This window comes from Sarcophilus harrisii, chromosome 3 (genome assembly GCF_902635505.1).
Source record: "Sarcophilus harrisii chromosome 3, mSarHar1.11, whole genome shotgun sequence".
NCBI lineage: Eukaryota > Metazoa > Chordata > Mammalia > Dasyuromorphia > Dasyuridae > Sarcophilus > Sarcophilus harrisii.
This window is the reverse complement of record NC_045428.1, coordinates 219,213,196-219,233,703: the sequence shown is the minus strand read 5'-3', so window position 1 is coordinate 219,233,703 and position 20,508 is coordinate 219,213,196. Positions and strand designations below refer to the sequence as shown.

The window sequence follows — 20,508 nt, the reverse complement described above, 5'->3', positions numbered from 1 at the left end:
CTGACTTTAGGCCCAGCATTTTTTCTACTATGCCTCCTAGATGCCTCAGACCTCTCCTAAAGATAGTGATAGCAAGATCTATCATCCTATTCTCCAAACCACTTCTGAAAAAATATCACACACAACAAGACAAAAATCCTGAACACAAATTTCACTTTTTTTTTTTAAGTGATAAACATATTTTAGTTGTTTCTCTAGAAAGTTTATTTGGTTGTTAACTGTACTTATATAGAGAACTTAAAACATAGTTTACAGTTTTTCAAGCACTCCTATATTTCATTGTCAGTTTTTTTTTTAAATAAATTATCAGGATTAGACTTAGTACATATATAATTTGATTATGAAATAGACGACTTGTAATGTGATTATTTGCTATTTTAGATAAAGATGTACTGTTCAAATATAGATCCTAAAATGAGATCTTTTTGAAAGGCACAATTATTTATTGAAAATAATTATACATATTAGCTTATAAAAGGCATTTTTAGTAGGAACATTTAAAAAAAAATTTCCATTAAAAATGTTCCTTTTCAATTTATCATTGTGTGGTTTTTCTTCACTTAGTTGTCATTTTCTTTCTAATGGTATAGTTACAGGCTATACTTGGCTTTTGTGCAAGCCAACATTGGGGAACAAGGGGAATGTATAATGTATACATGTGACATATATGATGCAGCATGGTAGAGAACGAGTTTAACTTCCACTTCTCACATATAGTGGCTGTCAATGACCTAGGTAAATAGTTTAAGCTTTTAGTGCCCCAGACAACTCTTTAAGTTTCAGAGCAGCTAGTAAATCAGAGGTCCACTGGGAAAAAATGTTTTCAATAAGCATTAATTAAAACATTTACATGTGCCAAATAGGAATTGTGGGAGGCACTGGAGATAAAAGTTTATAAAGTAATATGTATATGTCAAAGGATGCATAGATGATCAGAATAAACCCTTGTCCACATAAGAACACATTTATTAAGTCTTCGTTTATCAATCAAAAGCATTTTTTTTTTTTTGCAAAGGTCACCCTGATGAAGGCAGGTAAAAGCAATTTTTAGTAGGACAGTTGAAAAGGTCATCTAGCACCAAAGTATCAGGAAGAATGTTCTCATGACAATCATAAAACTTTGTCCATAGGAATTTGGCTGTGTTTTATAGTCTAAAAATAAAATGTCAGTTATCAGCAATGTTATTCAATTATATCCCAAAGGGATTTAATTCACAGTACTGAATATGCAGGGTTAAAAAATGCTGCTGCCTTTTTTTTTTTAAACTACAGACACTGCCTAGGCAGATGTGTTTCAGCTAAGTAAAATACTTTTTAAGAGTATTTAAAGTTATGACTACAATTTAGTCTTTTCATCTTTGCTGCCATTAAAGAATTAGAAAAAAAAAAGTGTTAATGGAAACTTGTTCAGAACTTATTCTGAAAATAACAAAAGGAAGATTAACAGCAACATTCAGAGAATACTTCCAACTTATGACAGTGGAATGAAGTAAAGATATGTAGAAATTTTTCTCTAATATGCTCTAAGATAAGTTTCCAAATTAAAAAATATGTAATTACAATGTAAAAAAGCATGATTTTTAAAATAATATAAAGATTTTTGAAGTAAGGAATATTTCATTTCTGTCTTGGTGCTTCTAGTGCTTATCTCTGTATCTTGTATATGGCAGGTGTATAACAAATACTCAGTGATTAAATATTAAATTAAAGTTAATTATTAGAGTTGAACATACAAAGTTGGCAGCTAGGCACAGTACAGCCAAGGTGAAGGCAACCTACAACAGGAGCCTCCACTTTCTTTCCTCTCATTCTTTATTAAACCCTTATATAATCTGGCTTCTGACATTATCCCACAGAAACTGCTTTCTCTAAATTTATCAGTAATAGCTTAATTGCCAAATCCATTGGCATTTTCTCCCCAACACTTTGATACTGCCGATTAAGCTCTTCTCTTCTCCTGATATGCTAATATTATTTGACTGATTTTTCTGCATTTCCTTTGTTGGAATTCTCTTCCAATCCCACCCTCTAATCATAGATGTCCCCCAAGGTTCTTGTCTTGGGGCCCTCTTCTCTCTCTCTAGTCCTTCATTTCATAGTCACATCAGCTTCTACAGATTTCATTACCATCTCTATACTGATGATTCTCAAATCTACTTATACTGTCCCAGTGTGCTGACTTTGGATACTGCATCCCAACTGCCTTTCAGACATCTTGAACTGGATGTCCAAAACTGAACTCATTATCTCTCTAAAGCACAGCTCCCTCTCTTGTCCCCATTCCCTATCACTGTGGAAAGCATTACCATCCTCCCAGTCCCTCAGGCTCACAACCTAGGAGTCCTACTGGATTCCTCACCATTTCTCACTCTTCACCTCCAGTCTTTTGCACAGGTCTGTCAATTTGACCTTGGCAGCATCTCTCTAACAGGGCCCCTTCTCTCTGACACTGTCAGCACCCTGACCTGAACTTGCTGGAATGTTTTTACCTACTCCAATCCAGCCTCCATTCAGCCATCAAAGTGATTTTCCCAAAGAGGAAGTCTGATCATGTTACACCTCCTTACAACACTCCCAACAACCACACCAAGTTTCAGTGTCTCTTTATTGTCTCCAGGACCAAGTAGAAAATCCCTTTTGATGTTAAAGCCCTTTATAACCTAGTCCCCTCATCCCTTCCTAACTATGGTGCCATTTACTCTTTGATCTACAGACATTGGTCTCCTGGATGCTCCTGTTCCATGAACAACACTCTCTCTTAGCTTTGGGCTTTTTCTTTGTCCCCCATACCTAGAATGTTCTCCCACCTCATTAGATAATGGCTTCCTTCGTTTCCTTTAAGTCCTAACTAAATTCCTTTCTTTTATCAGGAAGCCTTTCCCAACCTTACATAAAACATCCCCTCTTATTTTTCCTGAGGATAAAGCTTGTTTGTATGTTTGTTGCCTCAAATATTAGACTGTGAACTTCTTGAGGGTAGAAATCCCCAGTGCTTAGCACAGTGCCTGGCACATCACCAGGTGCTTAAAAAATGTTAATAAAGGAATGACTGAAGGCAGCCAAATCATTCTGATTTGCCTTTTAACCCTATATTTCAATAGATGACTGCAGCTGTGTCTTCATTTAATATCTCAGATCAGTTTGATGTTATACTGAATACATCTAATCTCTCTTCTGAAAAGGCAAACTGGTACACTATTAATAAATATTATGTAGAGAGCAGGAACTTTGAAAAGGTGTATTTAAATCTAGGATAGCAGGGTGTTTATAGTTAAGTACCTACTCAACGTGAGCTAATGGTTTTCTAAGCACATAATATAATGTAATGATGTAATCAATCTAGTTGGCATATACTTAGAGTAATATGATGATGTAATGTTCTACAGTTGTGCATGTTCAGTGTGAGGTAGTGATGTAATCCTACTTGAGTAAGGGAGCCTCAGACTCAAAACTCTCTCAGCCACAGACACAAGGGAAGATGCCAGATTCCAGACTCCATCTTTGACCAGTCACATGGCCCTTCTGCCTCCTTCACTCCTCCACTATGACCATGGACTCGGACTAATCCCGAGGTCCTACATAGAGCTAGCCTGGACTTTACAATATTCCACTGAGTTCCATAAATCCTGAAACCTAGTTACCAACTAACTCTCACTGCCATCGTTGAAGGGAGATACTACAGAGAAAACCCATGTTACTTAAACACCACAGCAGTATGATTACCCACTGCCACCATCACGCAGAGTGAGACTGCTTCCTACACCACCAGTTCTCCTAGCCCTCACTGCTGTCATCTGAGGAAGCAACTTCGGTGAAGAGGCCATCTCTGTCCACGAACTGATACTGGGCAGACAATCCTGCCTAGCAAAGCAGCAGGGCACAGGGAAAGAGAGGCATCATGTCTCCTCTCAGCCAGTAACAGACAGCTCAGGACTCCTATCCAAGAGACTTCCAAATAGCAATTCTTCTATTGCTACTTGAATAGAATTCTATTCTAACCAGTGTCCACAGTTATCATTCTGGGAAAAAATCACAATGGAGATGCACCTTGGCAATTGCTCCTGCAGGTACTAGTGCCACATTTATGGTATACTCAGAAAAGCAAGTTGCTTTCACCAGAATCCTTGGCGCTAGCAACTGGTTCAACATCAGAAATTGATAATTTTAACAATAGAAATGACACCAAATAGCAACTGTATTGCTGCTGAACCTTAAGGACTAGGGGACCTTTCTGATTTATAGCTGAAGCCTTTCATGTGTTATCTTCCAGGTTGGAATGTAAGCACCTTGAGAGGAAGGTTATACTTTTCTTTTTGTAATCCCAGCATTTGGCATCGTGCTTTGTCCACAGTTAAGTGTTTAGTAAAGGTTACATTCGTTCACTTATGTTGAGAGATTTCTTTTGGAAAATAATATAATAACTGCATACATATTCTATTTTCTCAAAAGAATATGTAGAGTTAATTTTTTTAAAGGTTAAAGATTTGCTTCTCAGGAGCATTCTATGGCAAATGACTTTTTTGTTCACTTAAAAAAACCTATTAGTTGTGCACAAATAAATATAAACATGATCATATAAATTCTTGAAAGATAAATTTTCCACTTTCTTCATATAGATAAGATTCAGAAATTACAAAATTCAGAAATTACATTCTCCAAACTTTGCTCAGTTAAGATTGTCTTTAAAAAAAATCATACAATGAAAAGATTTATTATACTTATACCATTGTGGGTATTCCCTTGGTAAAACTACAACAGAGGTAATCAACTGGGTGTTTTATTTCCTTTGTCTGGATTAAAAAGCATTAATAATTACGCAGGCATTTTTCGTTTGGGGAACTGAAATCAAATGAGGCCAACTCTCTGCTCAAATATTTTCACATTTATTTTCACTCTCTGCTGGAATGAATGATAATAGGTCCTATATCTTTTAGGCTACCTTTAATGAACAACAGTTCAGAAATTAGTTTACATATAAATTAAATAAGCTAAACAGATGAGGAAAGTAGAAAGTCAAAAAGAATAAATAGAGAACTATTTTCCTCCTGAATGGATGAAAAAAGTTCATTGTGAGGATATGGGGTGGCAATATCTTCAGTAACTTTTTTTTTCTCTTCTGCCAACTGCAGACAAAAGAAGATAGAGTTCTTCTGGTAGGAAGGATAAGTCTTTCCTTTGATTAGTTCAAACTGCTAATGATTAAGGTTCAAAAGTAAGTAGCCCAAAGGTTCTATTCTGTAGAGATAGCCTAAAGCTAAGGACAAACCACCAAATGGATTCTCCTTAAACTGAAATTAAAATTCAATGTGAGCTGATAAAAGAATAGTGAGAAATAACAAATTGTCATTTTATTTTATTAAAGTTATTCTGGTGGAACTAAATGAAAACAAAAATTTTTTGACCTAGAATTTTCAGAAGTACATGTCTATGATTTTTACAGCACAGTAACCTCGTGGCAGTGTGAGTAAATTGTAAAAACAGTATTTTAAGAGAATAAAAAGTACTGAAAAGGCACTATTCAAATTTATGAAGTAACAGCAAATGTCACAGCCATAAAACAGCAGAATGATAAATACTTTGGTCGAAATTTTTCTAAGATTAAAAGGGGTTATAGTAATTGCCTAAATTGTTTTTTTGATGCATGGCATAGTGAAATGATATAGGCTTTAGAATTTAATACATCAATTTTAATCACACTTTCATGGTAGGATAAACTGAAAATCACTGACATGGAGAAAAATGGGGATGAGTAGAGTTACCTAAGAAGCATTTCCTTGGTATTCTGGATTGGTAAGAAGAAACTTTTATGATGATTCACCCATTAGTTCCAGCCATTTCTAATTTCAATTACTTAAAATAATCTGTTTGATGAACTATATGGTCAAAAGAAACAAACACATGCTCATCAGACAGAAGATCTATGTAATGCAGCTGACTTATTAAACTAGTATATCACAGAATCTACACTAAGATGTTGACTTCACATTATTAATCATTTTATGATCCCACCTTATTTAATTTAAGGATGATTTCCTTTCACATATCCATTCCTTTTCATTTTCTCTAGCACATTATCTCTATCATCCTTACTTTATCTTAAATTTCCCTACTAGTATCCTTTTCTTACTGCTTAAGAAAAATTCCTAAGTCTTCGCTAGCCTTAAAAATTTCTCATTATACCCCCATCCTTACCATTATTTACTTTCATCTCCTTTCTGAGGCAAACTAAGAAAGCCACCTCCAACTTTCTCTTAATAATCTGTCCTATTCCCTACAACTGACTTCCAACAAATCAATTAAAGTGATTTTCTTCCTCTCCAACAATGATTTTTTAAGTTTTTATTGCTCTTATGTCAATATGATTATTACAAGTGTCCCTCCACTTTCCCCTCCTAGTCACCCATTATATATGATAAACAGTAATTTTTAAGAGAAAAAAAATAAATTGATCAATATACTGAACTTCCCACCTTTCCAAAAGGGTGAAAAGGGGGAGTAAAAAATTTCTTCATTTGATTTTTTCCTGATCTTAATAATTTTGTTATATTTACTTTTCATCTTTCGGTGTGTATTGTTCTATTTACTATACAGTTTTCTGTGTTTTCTATGTAATTTCTGTCTTTTCTTGGGTGTCTCACAGCTTAGTAAATACATTCCAACAGGTATCCCAGGTATCACAATTTGTTTAGCCATTCTCCAATCAGTATCTACTTTGTTTCCAATTCTAAGCTATATCAACAAAAGCGCTACTATATAAATATTTTAGAGTATATGAGGACTTTCTTTTTATCAATAGCTTCCTTGGAGCATAAACCTCATAATGAAATCTCTGGATATAAATATTTTATTTACTTTGCTTGAATAATTACAAATTGCTTTCCAAAATGATTGTACCATTTCATAGCTACAAGTTAGTGTGCCTATCATTTCACAACTCCTCCAAATTGACTACTGCCAATTTTTCCCTCATTTTAGCTAATAAGTAAAGTATAAAATGAAACACAAGGGCTATTTTGACTTGTAATTCTCTTATTATCAATGAATGACTGCATTTCTTATATGTGGTTATGAATACTATTTTCCAGTTCTTAGAGAAGTGTTCATTCATATCCTCTGATCATTTATCTCCTAGGAAATGGCTTTTTGTCATGTATTTATTGTTTATATATCATATATATATATATATATATACACACATACATACATACATGAATAGTGTGTGTGTGTGTGTGTGTGTGTGTGTGTGTAGTGTATATAAACACTATAATTCCCCTTTCTCCCATCAATACTAAAATTTCATCAGGAAAATCTGGTATCAAGACTTTTTCCTCCATTAATTGTTTTCCTTCTTATCCTATGTATGTTTTGTCTGCAGAAGCTTTTCAGTTTTAAGTAATTAAAATTATTTATTTTTGCTGAGGCAACTGGGGTTAAGTGACTTGCCCAGGGTCACATAGCTAGAAAGTGTTAAGTATCTGAGATCACATTTGAACTCAAGTCCTCCTGACTTCAGGGCTGGTGCTCTAGATCCTCTGGGCCACCTAGCTGCCCCCCAAAATTATTTTATAACTGCCTCAGTATCTAGTCTGATTAAAATTATATCTCCTACCCACAACTATGAAAGGTCGAGGATCTGTTTCTTTCTTTTTCACACACACACACACACACACACACACACACAGTGATCTTTAGTAATAAGGTTGCGTGCTTCCTTCATTCCTCTGGGTTTATTTTTTGAAAGTTTTATTGTATCCCTACCCTATTGAATACAATGCTGACTTTTGATTTTAGATAGATGCTTATGATATTTTAAAAGCATCCCTCTAAGTCTATACTTTCCCTATTTCTTTATTTTTATTTGTTAATTCATGCTTTTGTTTATTATATATTTTTTCTATTCATCTATTTTTCTTTTTAAAAAATTTATTTACTATTTTTCCAGCTTATATTTTTTTTTGCTCAGGCAATTGGGATTAAGTGATTTGCCCAGGGTCACACAGGTAGGATGCGTTAAGTATCTGATTTGATACTCAGATATGAGTATTTGAACTCAGGTCCTCCTGACTTCAGAGCTGGTGCCAGCTAAATATAAACTAAATATATAAAATATAAAATAATTTGTTTTTAAAACTTTAAGTTCCAGATTATTTCCCTTCCTAACTCCACTCCACTTCACATTAAGAATGAAAGCAATTCAGTATGTTATATATGTGTAGTCATGCAAAAAATTTCTATCACAGTCATACTGTGAAAAAAAATGGATAAAAAACCCTCAAGAAAAATAAAGAAAAACAAATTTAAAAGTATGCTTCAATCTGCATTCAAACACTATCAGTTCTTTCTTAGGTATGGATGTAAGCCTATACTTTGTAGAATTTAAAAAGCAAATGTTGTACTTTGCCGTGATATTTTCCACTTCTATTAAAATGATCATATGGTTTCAGATGCTTTGGTTTTTAATATTAGTATGTTAATTTTTCCTAATATTGCAATATCTTTGCTTCCCTGGTATAAATCTCACTTGGTCATAATGAATGATTGCTTGGATAAATTGCTATAATCTGTTTTCAAGTCATTTAAAATTTTTGAGTCAATGTTTATAATTGGCACTGGCCTATAATTTTCTTTTCATGTTTTATCTTTCCCATGTTTAGGTATTGGGGCTAAATTGTCTCATAAAAGAATTCTGATAGGATGTTCTCTTTCTCAGTATTTGAGAACTTCCTAAGTATTAGTACTTTTAAGAATGTTATGGACTATTTCTGTGAATTTACTAGGATAAGTTTTTTCTTTGGTAATTCCTTTACAGCCAGATACTTTCTTTTCTGACATTTGGTTAAGATCTTTAAACAGTTGTCCGATAGTTTGGGTAAGTTTGTATTTTTTTAAGGCATTCCTCTGTTTCTTTGATGTTCTCAGTTTTGTTGGCATATAATTTGTATGCTGATTATTTTTCTTTATGTTTTGTTATTCATCTTGCTAATTTGCTATTTCATTTGATTTTTTGCTCTAAAATTAAATTAGTTTTTAAATTAGTCCTTAAAAAATATCTTTTAAGTTTACTATTTTTATGGGGGTTTTTGATTCCAATTTGTTTCCCCTCTCAGTTTTAATATCCTCTTTTGTGCTTATTTCAGGTTTGATGGCATTCTCATTTTCAGAAATGTATATTAAGCTTATTGTCTTTTGCTATTTTATTAATGTTTGTAAGGCTGTAATTCTCCCTACCTCCTCCTTGGGACTGCTTTTTAGCTGCATCCAAAAATATGTTGTTTCATCACTTTCCTTTTACATTGTTGTTAAATGTTTCTATGGTTTGTTTTTTTGACCTAAGTAATACTTGAGATCTCATTGTAAAGTCTCCATTTAGATCTGTATTTTCTTTGTTTATGGTCCTAGAACCAATTCCTATTTATACTATATATTATGGTTTGTGAAGGATGTATTATTTCTGCCATTTCATTTTTTCAAAAGTTTAATGTGTATATTTGCCATTTCGTTTACAACATTCTGTAAGTATTTTAATCTTACTTTTCTCCAACAATTTTTTCAGTTTCACATATCCAAAACTGAGAGAGGGATAATGAAGCTTGTTATTACTACTGTTTTACTGCCTGTCTTCTTGTAGCACAGATATTTCCTTTCATTGCTAATGATTTTAGAGCAAGGCACACTGCCAGATCTGGATTCAAGAGGACCTGAATTCAAATTTGCTCTAAGACACTTATTAGCTGTGTAAACCTGGGCAAATCACTTGACCTTGTTTGCCTCAGTTCCTTCATCTGTAAAATGAGCTAAAGTAGGAAATGACAAACTACTCTGATATTTTTGCCAAGAAAACCCCAGTTGGGGTCATGAAGAGTCAGATGACTAAAATGACTGTACAACAAAGTTTTTTTTTACTGATAGGATTGTTGTTTATGGTTCCTTTATCGTTTTTTATTTTTTGAATGTTTTGCTTTTTATTTTGTTAGATAGTACAATTGTAACTCTTGCTTTTTTGGATTTATTTCATATATAGTAATTTTTTCCTCCATCCCTTTGTTTCATTTTGTGCATGTCTTTTGTTTCTGAAATGTTTTTCATGAAAGCAAAAGATTGTAGGGACTTTATTTTCCCCATACAATCTGTCACCTTTCTTCCCCCAAAAAGATTTTTTTTCACCTTCTTCATTATCTAGCCTGTTTACTCTAGATCAGTGGTTCTCAAACTTTTGTTTTCAGTACCTTTATCCTATTAAAAATTATTGAGGATCTTTCCAAAGCATTTCTGTTTATCTGGGTTATATTTATAGACATTTACCATATTGGAAATAAAAACTATTTTTGAATTTGTAGACCCTCTAAAAGGGTTTCAGAGATCCCCAGGATTCTCTAGACCATACTTTGAGAACCACTGCGATCCTCATTTTCTGATACATGACCTCTAATTATCTGGGCTCTCTTTTCTTTTCCTGTATTTTTCATGTAATCAAAATTTCTGAGGTATCCATTCTAGGCATTCCCTTCTAGGTGGTTTCTGCCACTGCCTTGTAGAGTTTGCCCAGTGGATTCCTCTTCTGGACTTCCAGAATAAGGTCAATTCCTCTATGTGCCAGCAAGGATTCTGCCCAATGATAGTTCCCTCCCTCAATCCTGGATTATGCAGCCTACCACTGATCTTGCTTACATTTGCCTCGAAATCTCTTTGAGTTCATGTTTTCCTACCCTCCCAGATGCCAACTGCTCCCAGGAATTCCAACTCTCCACCATACTGAAGACAAGTAGAATTTTCAAGCACCCAAATCTCTAGGCCACACCCAATGCTAGGCCTCTATCTCAGTTCACAATATCATGCCTCTTTACCCATAGGAGTAGTCATCAAAGAAAATCCCTCCCACCATCAAAGCCAGGCCTACTCCTACCTGTCTCTCTCTTTCTAGCCTATTCTCCTATAGATTCTTTTGTTTCTGAAATCACAAGGGTCACCTTTCCCTCACTTGATTTGATTTAGGCACTTCATCCATTCCTCTCTAGCCCTTGGCCTCTCTCTTCTTTGTGAACCCTCCTAAAATACAACATAATCCCATACACAAAAAAACTGATTCATCTGTAGACAGGATATTTCCAAGTACTCTCCATAATGTCCTGGGTCTGCCTCTACACATTTATCTCCACTGGACTTCTGCCTTGTCTTCTTGTGTAAATTTAGAAAGAAGTTTATTACCAGCTGCTCTGCTATCACTTACTCTATTACTGTTCTTGGCTGCTATACTTATTTATTCACTCTTACATTTTTATTGTTTGGGGTATTCCGGATACAAACAATTTTTTTAAACTTAGTTTTCTTTAAAAGTGTTTCAAATGTATCTTTTTATTGATTGTCTATCTTTTTTCATTTATGATCAAGCTCAGAGTTGCAAGAGATATCACCTGGGGTTGCATCCTAAATTCCATTGCTCTTCCTCCAGAGTCTGTTCATTCCTGCACCTTCTACTGGGTGTAAATGGTTTGAGGCATTTGAATTTCCTTTCCTAGATCTTTGAAAATCTTTCTCCCATTTGCCTGAACTTCTTTTCTGTACTGAACTGTTAAATTTTAACCACCTTATGTCTTGAATTTTGGGAATTTTTTTTTTCTGAAGTTTATCTGAATTCTTTTAAATGATATTTTATATTCTATGTTTAAAAAGTTCTGGTATTCATTTCCTGAATTATATGTTAAGATTTTTTTGTCCTGACATATTATTCTTCTCAAAGACCTATGATCTTTATGTTGTCTCTACACAACCTGTCTTTGAGATTAATATCCTTTGCTTGTATCATGAGCCTATTTTCTTTTAATGTCTTTTGGTTCTTTTCTTCTAGACGGTTCTTGTGTAAATTTGCATTCCCATTCTTTTGCTGTCTTTTTTGTTTCTTTGATGAGATTTGTCATTGCAGATTCTAATTTTTCTATTAGGCCAATTTTTTTTTTTTTTTTTTTTTTTTTTTTTTTACTGTGCCACCCATATATTTTACTCTGGCCTGGCCAGACTTCTTCAGCCTGGAACTGGTTATCTTTATGTATGGAAAGGAATGAGTACAAGACTGTAAGTCCATTTGGATCTTTGCGTCTGCTAGTGCAGCCTCAAGGCTAATAGTAAAGTATGGGGAGGGATGCCGAGTGAGTTTAAGATCAGTGAATCTGAGTTCATAGGTTTTTGTACTTCAAAAAAATTATTTTGGATTCTAGGTGTCCTAGGCAATGAAGACTGCTGAAGTTGCTTTATTTTTGGTACATAATTTCTGTTTTGGAAAGGTCATACACATTAGGAAAAAAAATGTTTAGTTCTTCATCTTGTTGCTCATGTGACTGGGAAGTCTCCTAGTGATCTCTTATTTGCACAATCTAATGGCCTCTCCTCCTCAATTCTCATTCTTAACTTCTTTCTAGAATGTGATACTAGTGACTAGTTCTTCCTTCTAGATATTTAGGTTTTCAGAACATTGTTTTCCTATATCTTCTACCTGCCCAATTATTCTTCTTTCTCCTTTGCTTGGTCCACTGTCCATATCATACTCAGAAATATGAATATACAACTAAGGCTCTGTCCTGTACCTTTTTATTTTTCTTCACTATTCATCTGGTTACCTCACAAGTTTTCATGAGTTCAGTTTACATTTTTGCAAATTACTGCAAGATCTATAACTAAGCGATAGTGTCTCTTTCCTTAGCTCTAATGTCAAGTTGAGAAGCATTTATAATTGTCTACTATGTGCCAAGAACTGTGTTAGGGATAAAAGAAAGGCAAAAAATAATAATAACTCCCCCAAACCTAGCAACAAAACAGTTCTTAACGTCAAGGAACTCTCAATCTAGGAGGAGATAAGAAGCAAACAATTATGCACAAAACAATATGCAAAATAAACTGGGGAAAATATCAACAGAAGAAAGCCATTAGCAAGTAAAGCATTAAGAAGGATCAGAGAAGGCTTCTTGTGGTTTTTTTATTTGGGGCTTGAAGGAAGCCAAGGAAAGCAAGAGATGAGGAGGAAGAGAATTCCACGGGAGCTAGCCACTGAAAATGCAGTCAGAAGATGTGTCTTGTATGAGATATAGCAAGAAGTCAGGGTCATTGGATCAGAGTATAGTCAGGACTGGACATTTCAAACTGGTCATCAAACTATCTCAGACTCAGTGGATATACCAGTATTTTTTCAGTCATTCATATTCACAACCTTGGATTCTGCCTGATTCTAGAGAACATCCTTCAAATCCAATCAGTTTCCCATCTTACTTCCATTACTATGTTTTAACTATCCTAGTTTAGGTCCTTATGCCTTTTTGGCTTATATTATACATTAGCTTAATTGCTATCTATACCATAAGTTTTTCCTTACTCTAAATGCATATAACCTCTTAAGTGACTTCTCTACAGTATAGGTCTCTATTATATTCTCCAATTCCCTAATTCAATGTATTCCAGTAATTACTTATAACTTCCAACATCAAATATAAATTCTGTTTGATATTTGAAATTCCTTACAAACTGGTCCTTCCTATCTTTACATTCATCTTATACACTATTCTTCTTAATGCATTCCATTATCATAACATCTTTGGAAAAAAGATATTGAAATACTAAGTGCACATTTAAAACTGTCTCACCTGTTTCTTTAAAAATCTCCAAGGGGGAAAATAACAATATGTTCCTTTGTTAGAAAAGGGTTATGACTCAAAACCTACCCTTCTTCCATAAAATGATTTTTTTAATGTTAAGGATATTGTCAGGAATAATTGCTTTCCCATAACAAATTTATATAAAGATGAAACTCACTCTTTCCCAGGATATAATGATAATAAAAAGAACACAAATATACACAAGTACAAAAATCCAGTAAATGATTATAACATAATTTGTATCGATATGTTTCATTATTTTCAATTGTGATTTTAAAGTTTTGGTATATTTTATTCCTGTTAGGGATAAATATGGTTTCCCTGAGATCAGAATAATGAATCATTACTGTCTTATGACAAAATAGTTGATCTCTCTCTCTCATCTCTTTCTGTCTCTCTTTCTTCTGTCTCTCTCGCTTTCATCTCTCTGTCTGTTTATTCTATCTTAAATGCAACTAGGATCACAGAGATTTGATATAAAATAGCTATTGTACAGCCAGGGAACCAAATGGGTATTTTTTATATAAAGGATTATTCATTATGGATAACTTGTTACAGCCAGATTGGAAATGTTGTACTAATGCCTTTTTTTTTTTTTCTAGTCTGTGAGATTATTTTTGTTATAGATAGTAATTATATAGAGATTTGAACATGTAATTATTCTCCCCTTATAGACTCTAATTCTTGAATGGAATCTCATAAACACTGTTGATAGCTTCAATGAGACATGACAAAGATGCATATTTATCAATCTGAAATATGATCACAGTAAAACACTTTAAACAAACCGACTACTGTAGTTTTATTTTGGAAAAGTAAACCTGCTTTAAACAAGATAGGCTTTAAGATTTTTCTGGTTTGAGGTCAGAGATAAAATTACATAGCAAAAAAAATTAAAATAGCTGAATTTGAAGACTTCACAGAGAAGATATCCATATAAAGCTTTTAGAAGATGTGGTTAGGATTATTTGCTGTAGATTCCACAGAGTGGAAAGTTAGTGATCCAGAACTAATGTTTTAATAGTGGACATTAAAAGTTATCATTTCTGGATTCAGGACAATATAATATTTCAGATAACATGCAGACCTAAATCAGTAAATTTTTCTTTGCCAGAACGCATACCCTTACCTGAGTAATTCCTTACTCTAGACTTTTGTGCAGGCTAGTAGTCAGAGAAGTCAGAATCCCTACAATGGTTACAGAAGGAAGGTCAGTGTTTTGCTACTTTAGTGCATTACTCTTAAGATAATTCAAAAAAACTTTTAATACTGAATGTGGATTTGTCCTTAATTTTTAAAAATGGAGGTGGTAGATATGAAGACAACTTTTAATTCTTAAAATTTCTAAATACCAATATACATGTAGGAGTAAAAGAAGGCTTTAGATTATACTAGACCCTTCCCCACCCACAACTATTCCCTACGTACAATGAGCCTGCGTTTTTTTTTTCCCCCACCTGTACACAATGTACAGAGAAGACTGGTCCTCTTAGGGTAAACCTGCAAGTTACTTTAATAAATGTTGCTTCTGTTCACCATTCCTATTTTGGCACAATGATGGAGAAAGATTGATATATTATTACTTTGATTTTTTTCCTAAATGATATAAATCAGTCCATAACAGAGCTGGAAGACTGGAAAAAACTCAGTCTGCTCACACAAAGGTAACTGGTCTAAAGATATGGACTTAAGGAAAATATCAAAGATGACAGCCTGAGAAAAACTATTTTCAATAAAAGGTCAATATTTGGTACAGAAGAAAATATAAAAATCTCCAAAAACAATTTCCATATGATAGTAAATGAACATACTATGTTTGTTAGAGCAAGTATACAGAAACTGTAGAAATCATATATTTTAGATTCAAATTGGAAGATACAATAAATTCACTGATGATTTGAGTACTGTTCCAAGAGGCAAAAACAAAACCTCATGCTCTAGAGATTGAAATACTTCCATTTTTTCTTTTTATTTTCTTAAAGGTCAATACTTCATAAGCACTATAGACTTATCAATCATAAAAGTGCTTAATACACAGAGGAATGAATGGTCTTGGGTAGCAATTGAAAGAAAATTTATCACAGGGATTCCCTGAAGTACAGATGGCTGTCTATTAAGAAGTCACATTCAACAAAGTGTTGATTTTTTTTTTTAAATTATTTTAGTTTGGCATTCATTACCTATAGTTGAACTTATCAATTTTGTTTCATGTAGATCAGAGCATACTAATCTTACATATATCAATTAGCAAAATTGCTAGAATAATTGACAGTGAGCTGGGTCAAGGAAGAAGAGAAGGCAGCATAGATTGTTAAAAAGCAATAAATTGTTCTTTCTAAAAACAGTTTCCTCGGAGAACAACATCAAGTGCTAAAATGTTTTCTCCTAATCCCTATCAACTTCATATATTGGATATACAGGCATGAAAATACATATATATAGACACATAAGCAGGTGTCCTACTAGTCACTTGTTGTAAAGGCTTAGCAACATAAAATGATGAAAATATAGCTAAAATTAGCTCACTAATCATAACATTTTCTGTATAACAAGGGTAGTTAGTTGAGCTTCTGTATATTTAAGATAAGGGAACTGGGAAGGATGAAAATAATGAATTGGTTAAAATGAATGTCATCTGAAGCTCAGCAAAATACTACAGACTACAATTTTAATTAAAGAGGCATTAAAAGGTTTTATTACCTTAAAACATTCAACTTGAACACAAGAACATTTACAAAAATAACTTAATCCAAATGGTACTTAACTTTTTAAGTTCACTTGTTTTACATATTTTATGCTACCTTCATTTTAATATAACTCCTGCAGAAATACATTTTTCAACTTTAGTTCTATTAAAATTCCTTATGACATTGTTCTTACCCATCATTCCATTGGTCACCAGCTGCTTCTTCAGCCACTAGAATATCATATTCTTCAGCAGCATATTTCTCCCAGTCAGAGAGCTCTTGGCCTTCACTTTCAGCATCCTAAATAGCACAGACAATTTTAGTATGATACAGACATTTGTAAATATGTAACATAACACAGTCTCCACAGCACTTACCCTAATTACAGAAATTTGATCTTTCTGTTCGTGGTCAAGATATTTCTCAATGTTGAAAAATGTATCGAAAAAAACATTTGCTAATTTACATTTCTTTAAATCATGGAGAGTTATCTTTCCTGTAGGAATTTTGAAGAGAGAGGGAAAAGATATTTATTTATGGTTTAAACATAGTTATTATTTATTTTACACATACTGTCACAAAGAGAACTTCATGCATATTTCTGCAGAGCAGGACCTAAACTTTTGTTTTTAAATATTTCAAGAAAAAACTAAATATTACAAATAAATTATATTTAAACCAATTATTGGCAAACTTTCTAATAAGAAAATTTCCTTTTAAATGGGACATCTAACCTGCTTTAAGATCTGCAAAGTACAACACACTAATTCTCACAACTCTCTAAGGCATGTACTACAAGTATTATTTTATAGATAAGGATATTGAGATTCAGACAATTTAAGCAAGTTACTCATGGTTACACAGCAAAGATCAGTTGTATGACCTGAGACTAAAATCTCCTAACTTCAAATTCTGACCTCTATTAAATACATGAAATCCATATCATTGAAAGGGGAAAAAAAAAAGATCCTTATGTTTTTAGCACAGTTCTAATCTGTAGTTAAGGTATGTCTTGCAAATAGATGGCCACCTCAAAGCCAGGAAGACTTAGGTTTCACTCCTTCCTCTAACACACAAAAGTTATGAGACTGGAAATGTCACAATCTTTCAGTGAGCTACAAAAATTTTTAAAGCTATAAACTACAGAAAAGATGTTGACCTGCATTACTGGAATTTTCTCATGTAGCAAAATCTTCTATCAATGAAATTAAAGGTTATATCTATAGCTACTCTTTTACAAAAATTTATCTAATTCAGTTCTAGAACAATCTCACAATCAGTCTGTAGCATTTACCCATCTACCTACCCATCAATTTTAAGGTACTAGAACTGATCAAGTTCCTTTCAAGTAATATAACTTCATATCTATTGTTTTTTGCACATGGTTAGGTCAATCTTGTTCTGCTATGGATTTAACAAAAGTAGATTTATAACAGTTTAGACCTTATCTCAGAACAATAGGGAATATTTTCATTTCTATTTAAATTGTATCAACTCTTAGAAAATGTTGTTTGTATCTATTTTATCTACTTTCCCTTCTAAAATTTTATTATTTGATTAATACTGAGGAGATATCAAACAGTTAAATTATATTAGAGAGAAAATAACAGAGGTGCTCTTGAGCAATAGTATAGGAAGCCAGTACTTTCAGGATTACCCTTAGAATTCTGAAGGGACTAGTAGATAGATGCTCTCTGAGGAAGAGCAGCTAAGTAGCACAGTGGATAAAATTCCAGACCTGAAATCGGGAAAAGCTGAATTCAAATCTAGCCTCAGACATTATCTGTGTGACTCTGGGCACAGTTTCCTCCTCTGTAAAAAGAGCCAGTGAAGGAAATAGCAAACCACTCCAGTATCTTTGCCAAGAAAACCCCAAATGGGGTCACAGATAGTCATATATGACAGAAATAACTGAACAACAACAAAGCCCCTGGGGATCTTACATGGCAGCAGAGGCTAGGAGATTAAGGCCAGAGGCTGTTCTATTATACCAGTAACTCTATTAAAAAAAAAAAGGAAATGGCACATCTTTCCCTCTTCTCCTCCAACTAATACTGTAAAATATAAGCCACGATCAAATTAATTTTGCAATTCTTCTTACTTTCAATTCATTCTCCTATGCCCAAATTCACCATTCCTGATCAAAATGTGTCTCTGGTTATCAATCCCATATATATTTTGCCCAATGAACTTAAAACTTGAGGACAGAGAATATTTTTGCTTTTCTATTTGTATCTCTAGCTCTCAGCATAGTACAGATGTTTATGTTTATGCTTAATAAATATTTATGTTTATGCTTAATAAATAGTAAAGCTCTCAGTAATTATTTTCTCTATCTGGTTTTCAACCTTACCACTGAACTAAAACTGCTCTCTCTCTAAAGTCACTAATGTTCATTTTTCTCCTTTTAAATTTTTTTCTTGAATTTTCAATGATTTATTTAGAGATTTTTACTTTCTTCTTTTATAGATATCTTTCACTTTCCACTGGTTTAGGGAATGATCAGGGTGAGGAAATCCTATCAGAAAAATTCCTTAAAAACCTAAAGAATGACTGCATATTTAGTCCCAAGGTAACAGACTGGTAAGAAATTAGAATAGTAAGACAAAACTATCAGTGTTTTTCAAATCTGTGTGAGAAAGGTTTATGTCATAAGAGTGTATTTAGTTTTTAACTATAAAAAATAACAAAGTTTGGCTACTTCTTTCTAAAATATATATATAAAGAAGGAGGAGGAAAGACTTTTCTGCCTTTCAAAGATGGCCTACCAATCTCTTAATTTCACCTTTCTCCTGTCTCAGTTTCTGAACTTTCTGGGTTCTTAGGAACAATGGTTATTTTAAATAGTTTCTTATATTTCAAATTATCAAAGTGCACCCCAAACTTTAATAAGACTTTTATTTGTCATGTCATTACTGTCATGTGTCAAACACAAGATTAAGAGACCAAAGGATCTTTAATGTTTAAATGTCTCCCAATGAGAGTTAGACAGTCTTTTGCAGAAAAGAACAGTTGTTCATCTACCCCAAGCTTTAAATAGTCAACTGTGGTTATAAAAGCTCTTTTTCCCGAGTATTTTTCTGGAGATATGACATTTTCTATGAGGCTAGACCTGCTCATTTGTACCTTATAGGGCCATCTTGTTTAACTACTCATACCCATTTTCAAATTCCAAAGGTAACCTTGTGATCTGTTATTTCCATGGCAATGAATCAAAAAAACAGTATCAAACAGATGCTAGGCATTAGGACTGGAGATGCAGACAGAATGAAAAGGTTTCTGAAATAGGAGCATTGATTCTCTTAGGAAAGAGAGCACTTACATGGATAAAGAAAGTATATACAAAACAGTAATAGGAAGGGAGATGGTGGGAGGATAGGGAGAGAAAGTGTTTTAAGGGTGGGAAAAGAATCAAGAATGGCTTCATGCAGAAATATAGTATGCTACTATAAGTTGAATTTTGAAAGAAACAAGACACATTATGAAGTGGAGGTAAGAAAGGACAATATCACTGGTTATATAACTATTTTTACTGGAGTTCTTATTTGAGTCCTTATCTATAATGCTTATGGACAAGTCACGATTTTATAAGTTTTCTGGAAATACTAAGGTGTTACCCTAAGTCTATACCTGCCAAACAAAAGATGTGACAACTCTAAAATGAATGCAGAAAAACAGCATTACCTTCACTTTGTGGTTTCACAAGATCTAACATCTGACAAAGACAATCTTCAAAGGGTAGAGGTTCAATAGCCATATTATCCAGTTTTTGGCACTGTTCCTCATAGAAATATTCCAGCTCATACATTGATAATGTTCCATCTCCATCAAGATCCATGCAGCGAAACCAATATTCGATACTGAAATTATAGATATGTTAATGGCAAAAAAAAAAAAAAAAATCTGGCCTTCCCCAAGCACTTATTCACAAAATAAATCGTAATGAATATCTTTCAAATATATCACAAAATACCTGGTTGGGGTTTTTTTGTCTTCTTCTGATATCAAAAACCAGACAAAATCAGCATAGCTAATTTTCCCTTCTTTCTGTACTTTTCTGCCCCTGTAATTCAGTGAAATAATTAAGAAAAAGATAATAAATGTGAGAAAAAATACTTAGCACTTCAAATAGCATCAGCTAAAATGGTTAAGTAGTTCCCTTCCTGATACTCTATATTTTA

At 33.4% G+C, this 20,508-nt stretch overlaps 1 protein-coding gene across 4 annotated transcripts in view; it reads right to left on the bottom strand.

Moving 5' to 3' along the window:
- PPP2R3B (protein phosphatase 2 regulatory subunit B''beta) overlaps positions 1-20,508 on the bottom strand; it is a 103,994-nt gene that overhangs the window by 6,145 nt on the left and 77,341 nt on the right. For 3 of the 4 annotated variants that reach the window (XM_003765613.4, XM_031959072.1, XM_023500382.2), the window contains 4 exons: positions 20,301-20,390; positions 20,012-20,187; positions 16,705-16,823; positions 16,521-16,627 (listed from right to left, as the gene is read on the bottom strand). In XM_003765613.4, coding sequence (XP_003765661.1) covers positions 16,521-16,627; positions 16,705-16,823; positions 20,012-20,187; positions 20,301-20,390 — 492 coding nt within the window. Of the gene's footprint in view, positions 1-14,769; positions 14,829-16,520; positions 16,628-16,704; positions 16,824-20,011; positions 20,188-20,300; positions 20,391-20,508 lie in introns of all 4 variants that reach the window. The other variant, XM_023500381.2, reaches the window with a different exon arrangement.